This window comes from Merops nubicus, unplaced genomic scaffold (assembly GCF_000691845.1).
Source record: "Merops nubicus isolate BGI_N331 unplaced genomic scaffold, ASM69184v1 scaffold258, whole genome shotgun sequence".
Classification (NCBI taxonomy): Eukaryota; Metazoa; Chordata; class Aves; order Coraciiformes; family Meropidae; genus Merops; species Merops nubicus.
This window is the reverse complement of record NW_008623449.1, coordinates 9,474-21,390: the sequence shown is the minus strand read 5'-3', so window position 1 is coordinate 21,390 and position 11,917 is coordinate 9,474. Positions and strand designations below refer to the sequence as shown.

The 11,917-nt window shown below is 50.1% G+C and overlaps 1 protein-coding gene across 1 annotated transcript; it reads left to right on the top strand.

Moving 5' to 3' along the window:
• Window positions 1–190: 190 nt before the first annotated feature.
• Window positions 191–5,088, top strand: ACAA2 (acetyl-CoA acyltransferase 2; the record flags this gene model as incomplete). The annotated part of the gene is made up of 5 exons (XM_008945049.1): window positions 191–366; window positions 1,213–1,342; window positions 2,901–2,971; window positions 3,670–3,824; window positions 5,004–5,088. Coding segments are annotated over 5 exons (617 nt in total), but the record flags the coding sequence as incomplete, so codon positions are not given.
• Window positions 5,089–11,917: the final 6,829 nt, after the last annotated feature.

Genomic DNA, 11,917 nt, shown 5'->3' with positions numbered 1-11,917 from the left:
AAGAAAGAAAGAAAGAAAGAAGGAATAAACCACCAACCAGCCAGTTGAAGCAAAATAAAGCTGTTCTCTGAACTCTGGGTTAAAACAGGGCAGAATGATGTCCACGTGGAGACAGGATTGTGGGTTGTGCTGTGCAATCCTCTTGCTGTTTCCCTCAGAGCCCTTTATGTTCCCCTTGCTGTGCTCCCAGCTCACGACGCCGGGTATTTTCATGCTGAGATGGCCCCAATTGAGGTGAAAACAAAGAAGGGGAAAGAAAACCTGCAAAAGGATGAGCACCCCAAACCTCAGACCACTCTGGAACAACTGGCAAAACTCCCCACTATCTTCAAGAAGGATGGGACAGTCACTGCTGGGAATGCTTCAGTGAGTACGTCAGGGTGCTTGGGTGGGGGAAGTGGCACCTCTGAGGTCCTCCTGGTTTATTTTGGGGGGTGTTTCTAGCTCCCTGAGCCACCCTTGGCTTCTCTTGGTGGCCACACTGCTGCTCCTTGTTGGATCCTCAGTATCCTCTGTGGGCCAAACTGCCTTTTCCTCTTGCCCAGAGGAGGTTTAGCAGCCTGGACTCTTCTTAAAGTCATTATTTTAATGAGTTGATTAATGTTCTTTGGGCCAGAAGGGATCATGGAATCTGAATTCCTGCCTAAATTAGATCCTAGCTGTGGTAAGTAGCTACTTAGTCATTTAGTATCTTTACAGATAAAGTTGCCAAGTGTCTGTAAAGTCTCTTTTATAATTAATAGGACACCAATTATCCAGCCTACAGGATGATGTCTCTAGTGCAAGGGAGGCTTTAAGGAGCAAAAATGTCTTTTCCTTCCCAAAAAGACTGAAATGAATGAAACATCTGTGTTTAACTTTTCCTTTCCCAGTCCACAGAAGAGTGGAAGATTGTTTGGAATCAATCCAATGTTAATAACAGTGTCTTGAACTTGGAGTTTTATTGAAGATCATCAAGTGATGAGGGTGGGGAGGGACCTCTAAAGGTCACAAATGTAGGAGCAGGGACATCTGCAGCTAGAGCAGGTTGCTCAGAGCCCCATCCAACCACCCCTGGGATGGTTCCAGAGATGGGACATCTCTCCAGCCCTTCACCCCCACCCTGGGCTGAGACTGGGGGTTCCCCCAACCTGTTTAGTGTGACCCCTCAGGGTTGGGGGGGTTGGTTGGTGGGTGTTTTCTCTGCTAAAGGCTTCCCTCTCTCCCTGCCAGGGGGTGTGTGATGGGGCTGGTGCTGTCATCATTGCCAGTGAGTCAGCCCTCAAGAAGCACAACCTCACTCCTCTGGCCAGGGTCGTGGCCTATCACTCAGCTGGATGTGACCCTTCCATCATGGGCATTGGTAAGCTCCAGTACATCTCATTTGCCACACAAGATGGCCTTTTAAACCTCATTCCATCCCTGCTGGGCAGAGGGATTGACTTGCTGCTCCTCAGTGTGCCTGAAGGGCTGTGACTGGGGCCTCCCCTGCAGCAGGAGCACTGAATGCTGAAGCTTCTCACTGAAAGCTCCTCCAGGCATCCTTTGGCCCCTCACTTTTTGCCTCTGTTAGTAAATCAGGAGCACAGACCCTCTCTCCTTGTTTGTAAACCCAGTTTCCTGTCAGGATTGTTCAGTCTGTAGCCAGGAGCTGTCACCCTCCCCTCTTGCTGCAGGGCTGTGGCTGCAGCTCTCCAGCTGAGGTTCAATTCCAGGAGACACATCTGTCCACTTTAACACACCAACCTCTTGATTTCCTCTCTGTTTCCAGTAGACAAGGGTTTTTTTTCCCTTCCCATGGCCAGTGTTGGCATCCCAGAATCCCTTTCAGGCAGTTTGTTCAGGGGAATCATTGTGGGCTGGGTTCCACTCCTCAGCAGAAATGCAAATGAAGCATTGTCAAGTTTGGTGCCTTGCTCAGAGGCTCTGACACCAGCTTCAAAGCAAATGGAGAGGGAGGGTTTCCCTGAGAGGCTTTCTGCTGTCCTTGCCCTTTCTAAACGAGCTCATTTTAAGGCAGGCAACTCTTTTTAGCTTGTTTAAAACCTCCAGAAATCCTCCAGGGAGAAGCAGGGAAGTCTCCTCACTCCTCAACACACCCCAGCAGCTCAGAAAAGCCCAAATGAGAGCCAGCAAAGAGCTGAAACTGAGCCTGAGCAGTGGCCCCTTCACACATTGCTGCCTCACACACACGTCTAGGGAGAGAATTCTTTAGGGGAGAGGACAAAAAAAAAAGGCTCCTTGGCCCTTGTTAATGCTCTTTGTCACATCCACAGGAGATCCTCCCATTCCTCTGGGGCATAACAGGCATACTAATATCACTCTGGAATGAGCTGCCTTTAGAGGCTGGTGTTAAGCTGCCTGAGGCTTTCTGACAATCCACTGAGCTTGAAACCAGGCCCTTTCTTTTCCTTTTTTCACTCTCTTTGCCCATGGACTTGTTTTTAGGGGTTTATTCTTTCAGCTGTGAGTTGTCCACGTTGTTTTTTTTTGGATAAGATAGAATTTAGGACTGTTAAATGCTTTAGGATTGGAGGGTTTTTTTTTGTCCAAAGGATCAGCTACCATCTCATCTCTCAGGATCCTGGTCCCACAAGCACATATCTAATTAACCCTTTCAAATCCTCTTGGAGAGTCTCTTTGCTTTAGGGAGCTCTGCTTTGAGATTTATCTCCACTACTAGATTAGACTAGGTCCTAGATTTCAGCTTTCTTCCCAAGAATTTCTTGCCAAACCCTGGAATATTCTCCCCCAAAAAAATAATAAAGCTTTACTGACTTCAGCTGGCTGGGACCTGGGTCCAAGGGAAGGTTTTATTTTAACTAGAAGATATTCAGGTAGATCATGGGGGAGGATCTGATTGATCAGAGAAATCTGATGGTTTATTTTTCATCTAACTGTGTGCACCCTTTCCAAAATAGGCCCAGTCCCTGCAATTACTGAGGTTCTGAAGAAAGCAGGTTTGACCCTGAAGGACATGGATTTGGTAGAGGTAAGAAGCTTGAACCTGAGCAGCCAGGTTACTCCTGATCCTTGTTAGCAGAAAAGTTCCACTCTGCTGCCATCCAGTGAGACCTGGAAGGGCTGGAGGGTTGGGTGGTGAAGAACCTCATGGAGTTCAACCAGGGCAAGTGGAGGGTCCTGCCCCTGGGGAGGAACAACCCCCTGCAGCAGGACAGGGGAGGGGGGACCTGCTGGAGAGCAGCTCTGTGGGGAAGGACCTGGGAGTGCTGGGGGACAGCAGGTTCACTGTGAGCCAGGAATGGGCAACAAAGTGTCCTGGGGTGCCTTCAGAAGAGTGTGGCCAGCAAGTGGAGGGAGGTTCTCCTCCCCCTCTACTCTGCCCTCAGGAAGCCACCCCTGAAGTATATTGGGTCCAGTTCTGGGCTGTCCAACTCAAGAGAGACAAGGAGCTACTGGAGAGGGTCCAGTGGAGGCTCCAAAGCTGCTGAGGGGCTGGAGCATCTCTGTGCTGAGGAAAAGCTGAGACCCTGGGGGGCTGGTCAGCTGGAGAAGCCTCAGAAGGGATCTGATCCATGCTGAGCAAGAGATGAAGGACCCATGGAGGGTCAAGAGGTTGGGGCCAGACTCTGGTCAGTGGTGCCCAGCGACAGGACAAGGGGCAAGGGGCACCAACTGGAACCCAGGAGGTTCCAGCTAAGCAGTTGTGTTTTCCTTCTGCTCTTTTAGGTGAACGAGGCCTTTGCCCCTCAGTATTTAGCTGTGGAGAAAGCTTTGGGCCTGGACCCTGAGAAGACCAACGTCAACGGCGGCGCCATCGCCATCGGTCACCCCCTGGGGGCCTCAGGCTCCAGGATCACAGCTCATCTGGTGCACGAGTTAAGGTACAGAGCTGGTGGGCAACAGCTTCAAACTCTCCTCACTGAAGTCTTCCACTTTGAGTGTGAATTTGGTCCCTTTGGGTTGTAGCCCAGGGCCTGCAGGTCACCTCCAAACCCACTGAGTGGCCGTGGCAGAACTTCTTCCTTCCTCTAGACCCAACCCGAGCCCGTGGGAGTTGGCAGGAAGTTTTCCTGCATGGAGATGCCCTTTGAGCAGAGTCTCTTCTTCCATTTTCATTCATTTCTTCCATTTTCAGGATTTTTTGACATTTTTGGGGCTCGCTTGCTGTGCTTAGCACGGTTTTAATCTGAATTTTGGGGGGGTTTATCCCTGTTGGGGGTTTATCCCTGTCTCTTTTTGCTTGTACCTGCAGCACTGTGTTAGTGTAAAACCTCCAGGAATTTGCACCTTGCAATAAACTGTTTCTTATCATAGAATCCTAGAAAGGTTTGGGTTGGAAGGGACCATTCAGGGTCATCTCATCCAACCCCCCTGCAGGGAGCAGGGACATCTGCAGCTAGAGCAGGGTGCTCAGAGCTCCATCCAACCTCCCCTGGGATGGTTCCAGGGATGGGGCAGCGACCACCTCTCTGGGCAGCCTGGGCCAGGGGCTCACCACCCTCAGGGTCAAACATTTCCTCCTTCTCTGTAGCCTAAATCTCCCTCTTTTAGTTCCAAACCATCCCCCTTGTCCTGTCCCAACAGCCCCTGCTCAAAAGTCCCTCCCCAGCTTTTTTCAAGCCCCCCTTGAAGCCCTGGCAGGCCACCAGAAGATCCCCCCAGAACCTTCTTGAAGTATCCCTGTAGAAAAATTCCCTTTATAAACTCCTTGGGCAATAAAATTCCATTTCACTTAGGCCAGTTTCACTACGTGTTGAAACCACAAGTCCTTCCTTGCTGGTTTGTATTCCTGAGGACAGCAGAACATCTTTTTCACCTTGTCAAAGCCTCAGACCTTCAACTCTGGGGGTATTTTTTTTCCTACAACTTGTTTTCCTCCCCAACATCCGTCGAGGCTTCGAGATGAATCAAATACACCTCCTAAAACCTCACCTTTAGCAGTACCTCGTTGAGAGCTGATTTCTTTTCCTAATTTCAGGACAAACTGCTGTGCCTATATGGAAAAATGTGGATCAAGGGGAATTGATTCATTGATCCTCTGCTCCTCCCCCCTCCTGCAGGCGCCGTGGTGGGAAATACGCCGTGGGCTCGGCGTGCATCGGCGGCGGGCAGGGCATCGCCCTCCTCCTGGAGAACACAGCCTGAGAGGGACCTTCCTGGAGCCTTGCAGCTTGGCCCAGACCATCCACCACCCCCTCTCCCCCCTGAGCAGCACCAGTGTCACCACCTCCCATCCCTGCAAGGTAAAGGGGTAGCTGAGAAGTCTTGAGTGCTGAAGGAAACGGTGCGTTGATATCTCGCTATAAACGCCCGCAGGATTTCACACTGGTGAAGGATCTTTTTAGAAGCCTTTTTTGTTTTCAATCACAGATGATGTCTTTTCTGTAGGCCAAATTCTTTTCGTTCCCTGAGGGGATTGCCTGTCAAACTGCCACCAAACCTGCCTTCCAAGTGGCTGTCAGAGCAGCTTTTTTTGAGCACACGTTGCTTAAACTCTTCTTGTTTGCTGCCTGGCAGCACGTGCCTTTTATATCATGAGGAAATGTGGACATGGAATGGGTAGAACCTTCTGAAACATGTGCTGATTGTAGATGGATGGCTCTAACCTGTACCCTGCTGTTTGGCAAGGGAAAAGAGGATGGGGAAAAGCTGAAATTGCCAACGTGCCTCCCAAAAGAACAATAAATACGGGGAAAACCTGAAAAAAAAAGGGCTTGGTGTTCTTTCTTCTCCAAGACAATCTCTGGGGATTGCTGCTTTTGGTGATCAGTGGGTGTGGAGAGACTTGTTCCTGGCCAAGGAGTAACTGGTGTTCACTAGATAGCTTCTGGAGAACTCTACAGACTCCACCAGCCTCCCAAGGAGGGGGGTGGTTGCATCTAACCGTGTCTCTTGCAGGCACACAGCAACTCATTTCTTACCCTCCCCTGATGCCACCACCACCCATATCTCTTGGGTTGCTTCACGTGGGGATGTTCTTGGCTCCTTTGGGGAGTGCCCAGCTGAGCAGGATGTCCTGCCCCTCACAGGCAGTGGAGGGCAGGTCCTGAGACATCTGGTGTTGTGCATGTGGCATTCAGATGGAAGGAGATGGACCTGGGAGTGCTGGTGGACAAGAAGGTTGCCTGTGAGCCAGCAGTGGGCCCTCGTGGCCAACAAGGACAGTGGCATCCTGAGGTGCTTTGAGAAGAGTGTGGCCAGAAGGTGGAAGGAGGTTCTGCTCCTCTACTCTGCCCTTTAGGGGCCACCTCTGGGGTATTGGGTCCAGTTCTGGGCTTCCCAGTTCAAGATCATCTTCCAGAACGAAGCAGAATTTACACAATACAAGGAATAAATTAGAACAGTAATGACACCTTTAAATGTTTCATAGATTTCATCTTGTAAATATCAGAAACATTTTAACTTAATCACTACATATTTCAGCTGTAGGATTTGTGTTTTGCTTTTATTAAATCTGGTTGCTAGTAAGTTTATCCTGGTATCTTCAGTATTTAAATAACACCTAAATATTGGAGAGGCTTTATTTAATTTAAATAAACATAAAGAAAAACAACTTGATTTTGAGGGTGGTGGAACACTGGAACAGACTTCCCAGAGAGGCTGTGGAGGCTCCTGCTCTGGAGAGATCCCAAACCCCCCTGGCTGTGACCCTGGGTGACCTGCTGGAGCAGGGGGCTTGGAGGAGATGATGTCCAGAGGTCCCTCCCAACCCCTTCCATGATGGGATTCTGTGAGATCTCTGGTGACTCTCCTCCCTGCAGTCCTCTAGGCTCCCTGTTCTGCAGGAGCCTCTTGCAGCTTGCTCTGATGTCCTTGCCTTCATTAGATACTCCCAGCTGGTTGGACAGGTCCCATCTCAGACCCAGCACTGGCTTCTCCAGAGCCTACACTGTGCAGTAGCAAAGTCCTCAGCCTTCAGTCTTCCTCATCCTCTCCACTGTCCAAATAGTGCTTACCTGCAACTTCTTGCCACTCCTCTGGCATGAGCTGTAAGGATTGTGAAAGATGGGAGGTTCTTCAAAACCTGACTGCCTGGCCTAGCAAGAAATTCAGGTCAAGGCAAGGGTGGTGGGCACCAGCTGAAGGGTGGTGGGCACAGCTCCTGGGGGTTTGATGGATGCAGTGGCTTTAATGAGGGCTTGGGTACCCTGCAGAGGAGAAGGCTCCAGCTGGAGGGACTTCTGGTGGCCTTCCATTTTGGACTAGATGGCCTTCAAAGGTCCCTCCCAACCCAAAGGATTCTGTGACCCTCTGATCATCCAGTCCTACCATTAACCCAGTTACCATTATCCATACATATTGATAATCAATAATATATTGATAATGAGCTAGATCATGTGGGTACAATTTCTGATCACACCTGATCCCTGTAGGTCCTTCCAGAGCATGTTCTACAGGTGAAAGCACAGCAGAACTCTGCTTGTACCCTTAGGGAAGTGAAGACATCAGCATCATCATCATCATCTGAGAGCCATCAGCCATAGGGGACTTCAGCAGCGTCCTGCCAGGAGCAGAAGGTGGAGAAGGAGATGATTTTGGAGGGATGGTTGCTGTGCAGTATCTCCTCATGGGTGTAGCTGTAGCTTTCCACCACTGGGTGGGGCCTTTTAAACACCTTGGAGATCTCACACTGTTCTCCAGGCCTTTCTCCTCCCTTTGGTAGCCCAGCTTTCCTCCTAAGCCAAGGCAAGCTTGACTTTGAGACTTCAGCATGGAAGATTTCAGGCCTCACTTGTCCTTTTGGTGTCCAGCAGGCAGGTGCCACCATGCCAACGTGTCTTGGCTGCCTTACACCCCAAAGTGTTTGGTGCTGCTGGGTTGAAAGTGGGTTAGGAAGCTTCTGAGGAGGTTCTAACTGAGATTTGAGGGGACTTCTTTCAGCAGTGTAGGTTCTAACTGAGATTTGAGGGGACTTCTTCAACAGTGAAGACTGAAGGGCTGTATCTGGCAGGAGGTGGAGAACAGATGATGGGATTTCTTTTTCTGGATAAAAGGAGTTAAAATTTAACCCTAAGGATATGAGTGAGAGGGACCTTGTAGGGATGGACTTACTGTTGCATTCCTTTCTGCAGGGCCACTCACAGACAGGTTTGGGTGGGAAGGGACCTTTCAAGGTCACCCAGTCCAACCCCCCTGCAGGGAGCAGGGACATCTGCAGCTAGAGCAGGTTGCTCAGAGCTCCATCCAACCTCCCCTGGGATGGTGCCAGGGATGGGGCAGTGACCACCTCTCTGGGCAACCTGGGCAAGGGTCTTGCCCCCCAGCACCCCCAAGCCCTCCACAGGGCTGCTCTCCAGCTCTTCACTCCCAGCCTGGGTTGATCCCAAGGGCAGGACATTGCCCTTGGCCTTGTTGAACCTCCTGAGGTTCACACAGTCCCACTCCTCCAGCCTGTCCAGGTCCCTCTGGATGCCAACTGCACCACTCACCTGGGTGTCCTCTTCAAATGAGTTGAGGGTGCCTCAACCCCACTGTCTACGAAGTTCTCTCATGCTGCCAGTGGAGCTCTAGTCATTCAGGTGGGATTTTGTGGAGCTTTCTACAAAGAAAGAACATCTTGAAGGTCCTGAAGTGCCCAGGAGGAGCTCGTGCTAGGGACACCTTTGCCAACGTTGGTCCATGGACATCAAAAGCTGGCTGGAAATGAGGAGGGAGCCAGGAACAGGGGCTGAGGCTGCTTTTGGAGAGCTCAGGAGTTGCCCAAACTCCTGAGCAGTTGTGAAACCACAGCTCTGAGCTCTTTGTTGCACAGCAGCTCAGTGCCTGTCCCTGGAGAGGTGGTGCCACCTCACCTGGGCACCAACAGCAGGCAGAGCAGAACCCCAGAATCCAGCAGGGTGGGGTTGGAAGAGACCTCTGGAGATCATCTCATCCAACTCACCCAGGGTCACAGCCAGGTGGGTTTGGGATCTCTCCAGGTTTGGGTTTCTCTCCAGGGCAGGAGACTCCCCAGCCTCTCTGGGCAGCTGCTCCAGGCTCGGCCACCCTCACCCCAAAGAAGTTTCTCCTCCTGTTGAGACAGAACCTCCTGGGTTCCACTTTGTGCCTCTTGACCCTTGTCTTAATCCCTCGTGGTGAACATTTTGTTCTGGTCCAAGATACACGTGATGGAATCCTTGGGCTTTGTGTTTGCTTGGGAGGGTATTTGCCACTCCCAATGTTTTTCTCTTCTGCTCTGGTTATTTATAAATAAAGATTTTTCAGGTCTTGAAAAGGGGGTTGCAAAATTTCAGAGGGTGAAGCAGAAGATGATGGAAGTTAGACAGAGGAAGGAGAACTTCAGAGGTGGCAGAAGCATTGAGAAGTTGGATTTACTGGAGCTCAAATTGGCCATGAACTCATTTTCAGGAGGTTTTTTTCCCCTCACCAGACTAAATTTTCTCACACAAAACTGAAGTTAAGCTCTTCTAAAAGAAAACCCAACTTCTGATGAGTATTTTAAGAGTAATAATAAAACAGAGACTCAGCAAATCTACAGTGGGTAAAATGGTAAAAACTGAAGTTAAGCTCTTCTAAAAGAAAACCCAACTTCTGATGAGTATTTTAAGAGTAATAATAAAACTGAGAGATTCAGCAAATCTATGGTGGGTAAAGTGGTAAAAATCTTGACTTAATTTGGAGAAAAACATGGAAGGTTGTGGTGGACAGAGAGCAGAACTCAGCATTTAGGACTCCTGCTCCAGAAGTAGTGAGTGTTGGTCTTCAAATCACACAATCCCAGCGTGGTGGGGGTTAAAGGGACCTCTGGAGATCATCTCCTCCAACCCCCTGCTCCAGCAGGGTGCCCAGGGTCACAGCCAGGTGGGTTTTGAAAGTCTCCAGAGAAGTATTTAAGATTCAGGGGATGGTGAGGGAGTATGGAATAGACTGAGGTCCTGGTGCTCTGTGCTGAGTTCCTCTAGGAACATCTTGACCATGCTCTCAGGAGTCAGGTTCTCAAGAACTTCAGGTTGCTCAGCGCTGACGTTCTCTTGATGGCTTCCAGATACCTCAGTGGTGGATTTAGGACTTTTGGACATCAAAGGAGATCTACACCTTGCTCAAGTCTTTCTGTTTCCCATGCTGGAGGGTTGGTCACTGTCTTTGGCCAAGAGTGGCTGTCTTTTTTCTTGCTCTGCCCACTCCTGGGGTGGGGAGCAGGGTGATTGAGTGCCACAGGAACAGGCAACTGCAGGCCTAAAAATAGAAAGCCCTCAGAGTCACTTGAGAGCCAAGAAACTCCCCAAGAATTTGTGGTATGTTGCTGCCAGTTGTGTCATTCCTCTCTAAATCACTGGCATGAGGTGGGAAAGATCTCACCAGGACTCTCCTGGGGTGGAAGGGGGGAGTGTCAGTGACTCCCACCAGTGCACGTGTGGTGGAGGAGAAGCACCTTGGGGCTCTTGCCATGTAGGGATCTTCTCTTTGTTTCTTCCTTCACTTCCACGTTCTCCCCTTGTCCACAGTACCTGTTGTTTAGACATTGGTGCAGCTAAAGGGGGGGACAACTTCTGGAGGCAGCCAAGCTACACGTGCTGCTGGTGGAATGGGCTTCTCCATGAAGTTGGTGTAGGTGGGGTGAGCTTCCTCTGGTACCTCAGCCTGCTTCTGAAGGGCTGAGAGCAGAAGGAAGATGGTTTTGTGTGTCAGGAGATCCTCAGGTTCAGGGTGATGGTGCAACGTTGATGGTCACGTGCTCCATAAGATGGATGTCAGAACCTGGGATGCTGAAAACAATGACTCAAACTCTCCCTTTCAAATGAATGGCCCTGCTCTCCTCCTCCATCCCACCCCTTCTCCTGGCCCCAGGCTCCTGAGGTGGCTCTTTCCCAAGGTGGACCTGAGCAGTGGAAGTCTGCTGTTGACATTGGCCAGTAAGAGGTGGTGTGATTCCACACCCTGACAGTCAAATCAGTCACGTGCACCATCACCAGCTGAAGCAGCTCCTGATCTCCTCCTGATAAAAGCCACCACAGGAGGTGTTTCACACCCAACGAGGCTGTGGCTGTTGCAGGGCAGCTTGAAAACCACCTGGAGGTGCTCGTTGGGTTTGTGCAACCACTTGATTCATCCTCACCTGGCACTTGAGCCTCAGTCTCCTCCTTCAGGTAGCCCAAGGGCTGTGTGAGCACACGGTCTGACCTCCAGAGGAGGTAAGACAAGGTTTGGTTGGTTCACAAAGCCTCAGCAGCTCTTCAGCCCATACTTTCGTAGGGTCTGTTGTTTGGCCTAGGAGAACTTTTCTTTCTTACGTAAATTTGGGATTTGTGAGCCCTGTTGAGGCTGGTCCAGGGTCAGCTTGGCATGTTTTGAAGGGACTATCAGCTGCTTTTGATAAAAATACAATCTTTTAGGTCAACAGCCACCATAAATATGTTGACATTTATCAAGGTGTTTGTTCGACTGCCAGAGAAGTTGCCACTGGAGCTCCCAGTTCCTGGCTGTGAGAGTTTGTGGTTGAAAAGCCAAGGGAGGACTCTTCCCGTGGAGAACAATGTTCTGGTGATGTTCTGAAAAGGTTTTATGTGATTTCCAAGAGAGATATTTATGTTCTTGCTCCATGGATGTTACAACCTGTTCTTCAAACCACATCCACTCGTTGGGGTTTAGACATTGGTGCAGCTAAAGTCTTCCAGAAGAAGAAGTGAAGGTCTTCCCTAGCTACAGACCTTCCCAGTACCACAGAGTTTCTCTGCCAAATTCTTATAGAATTATTTAGGTTGGAAAAGTCTTTTAAGGTCCTGGAATCCAACCATTGACCTCACTCTACCAAGTCCACCACTAAAACCGTGTCCCTCAGCACCATATCTACATGACTTGGAAACCCCTCCAGGGGTGGGGACTCCACCACTGCCCTGGGCAACCCTTTCAGTGAGGAAATTTTTCCTAATGTTGAACCTAAACCTCCTCTGAAGCGACTTGAGGCCTCCTGTCAGGAGCTGTGCAGAGCCAGAAGGTCTCCCCTGAGCCTCCTTTGCTCCAGGCTCAGCAACCG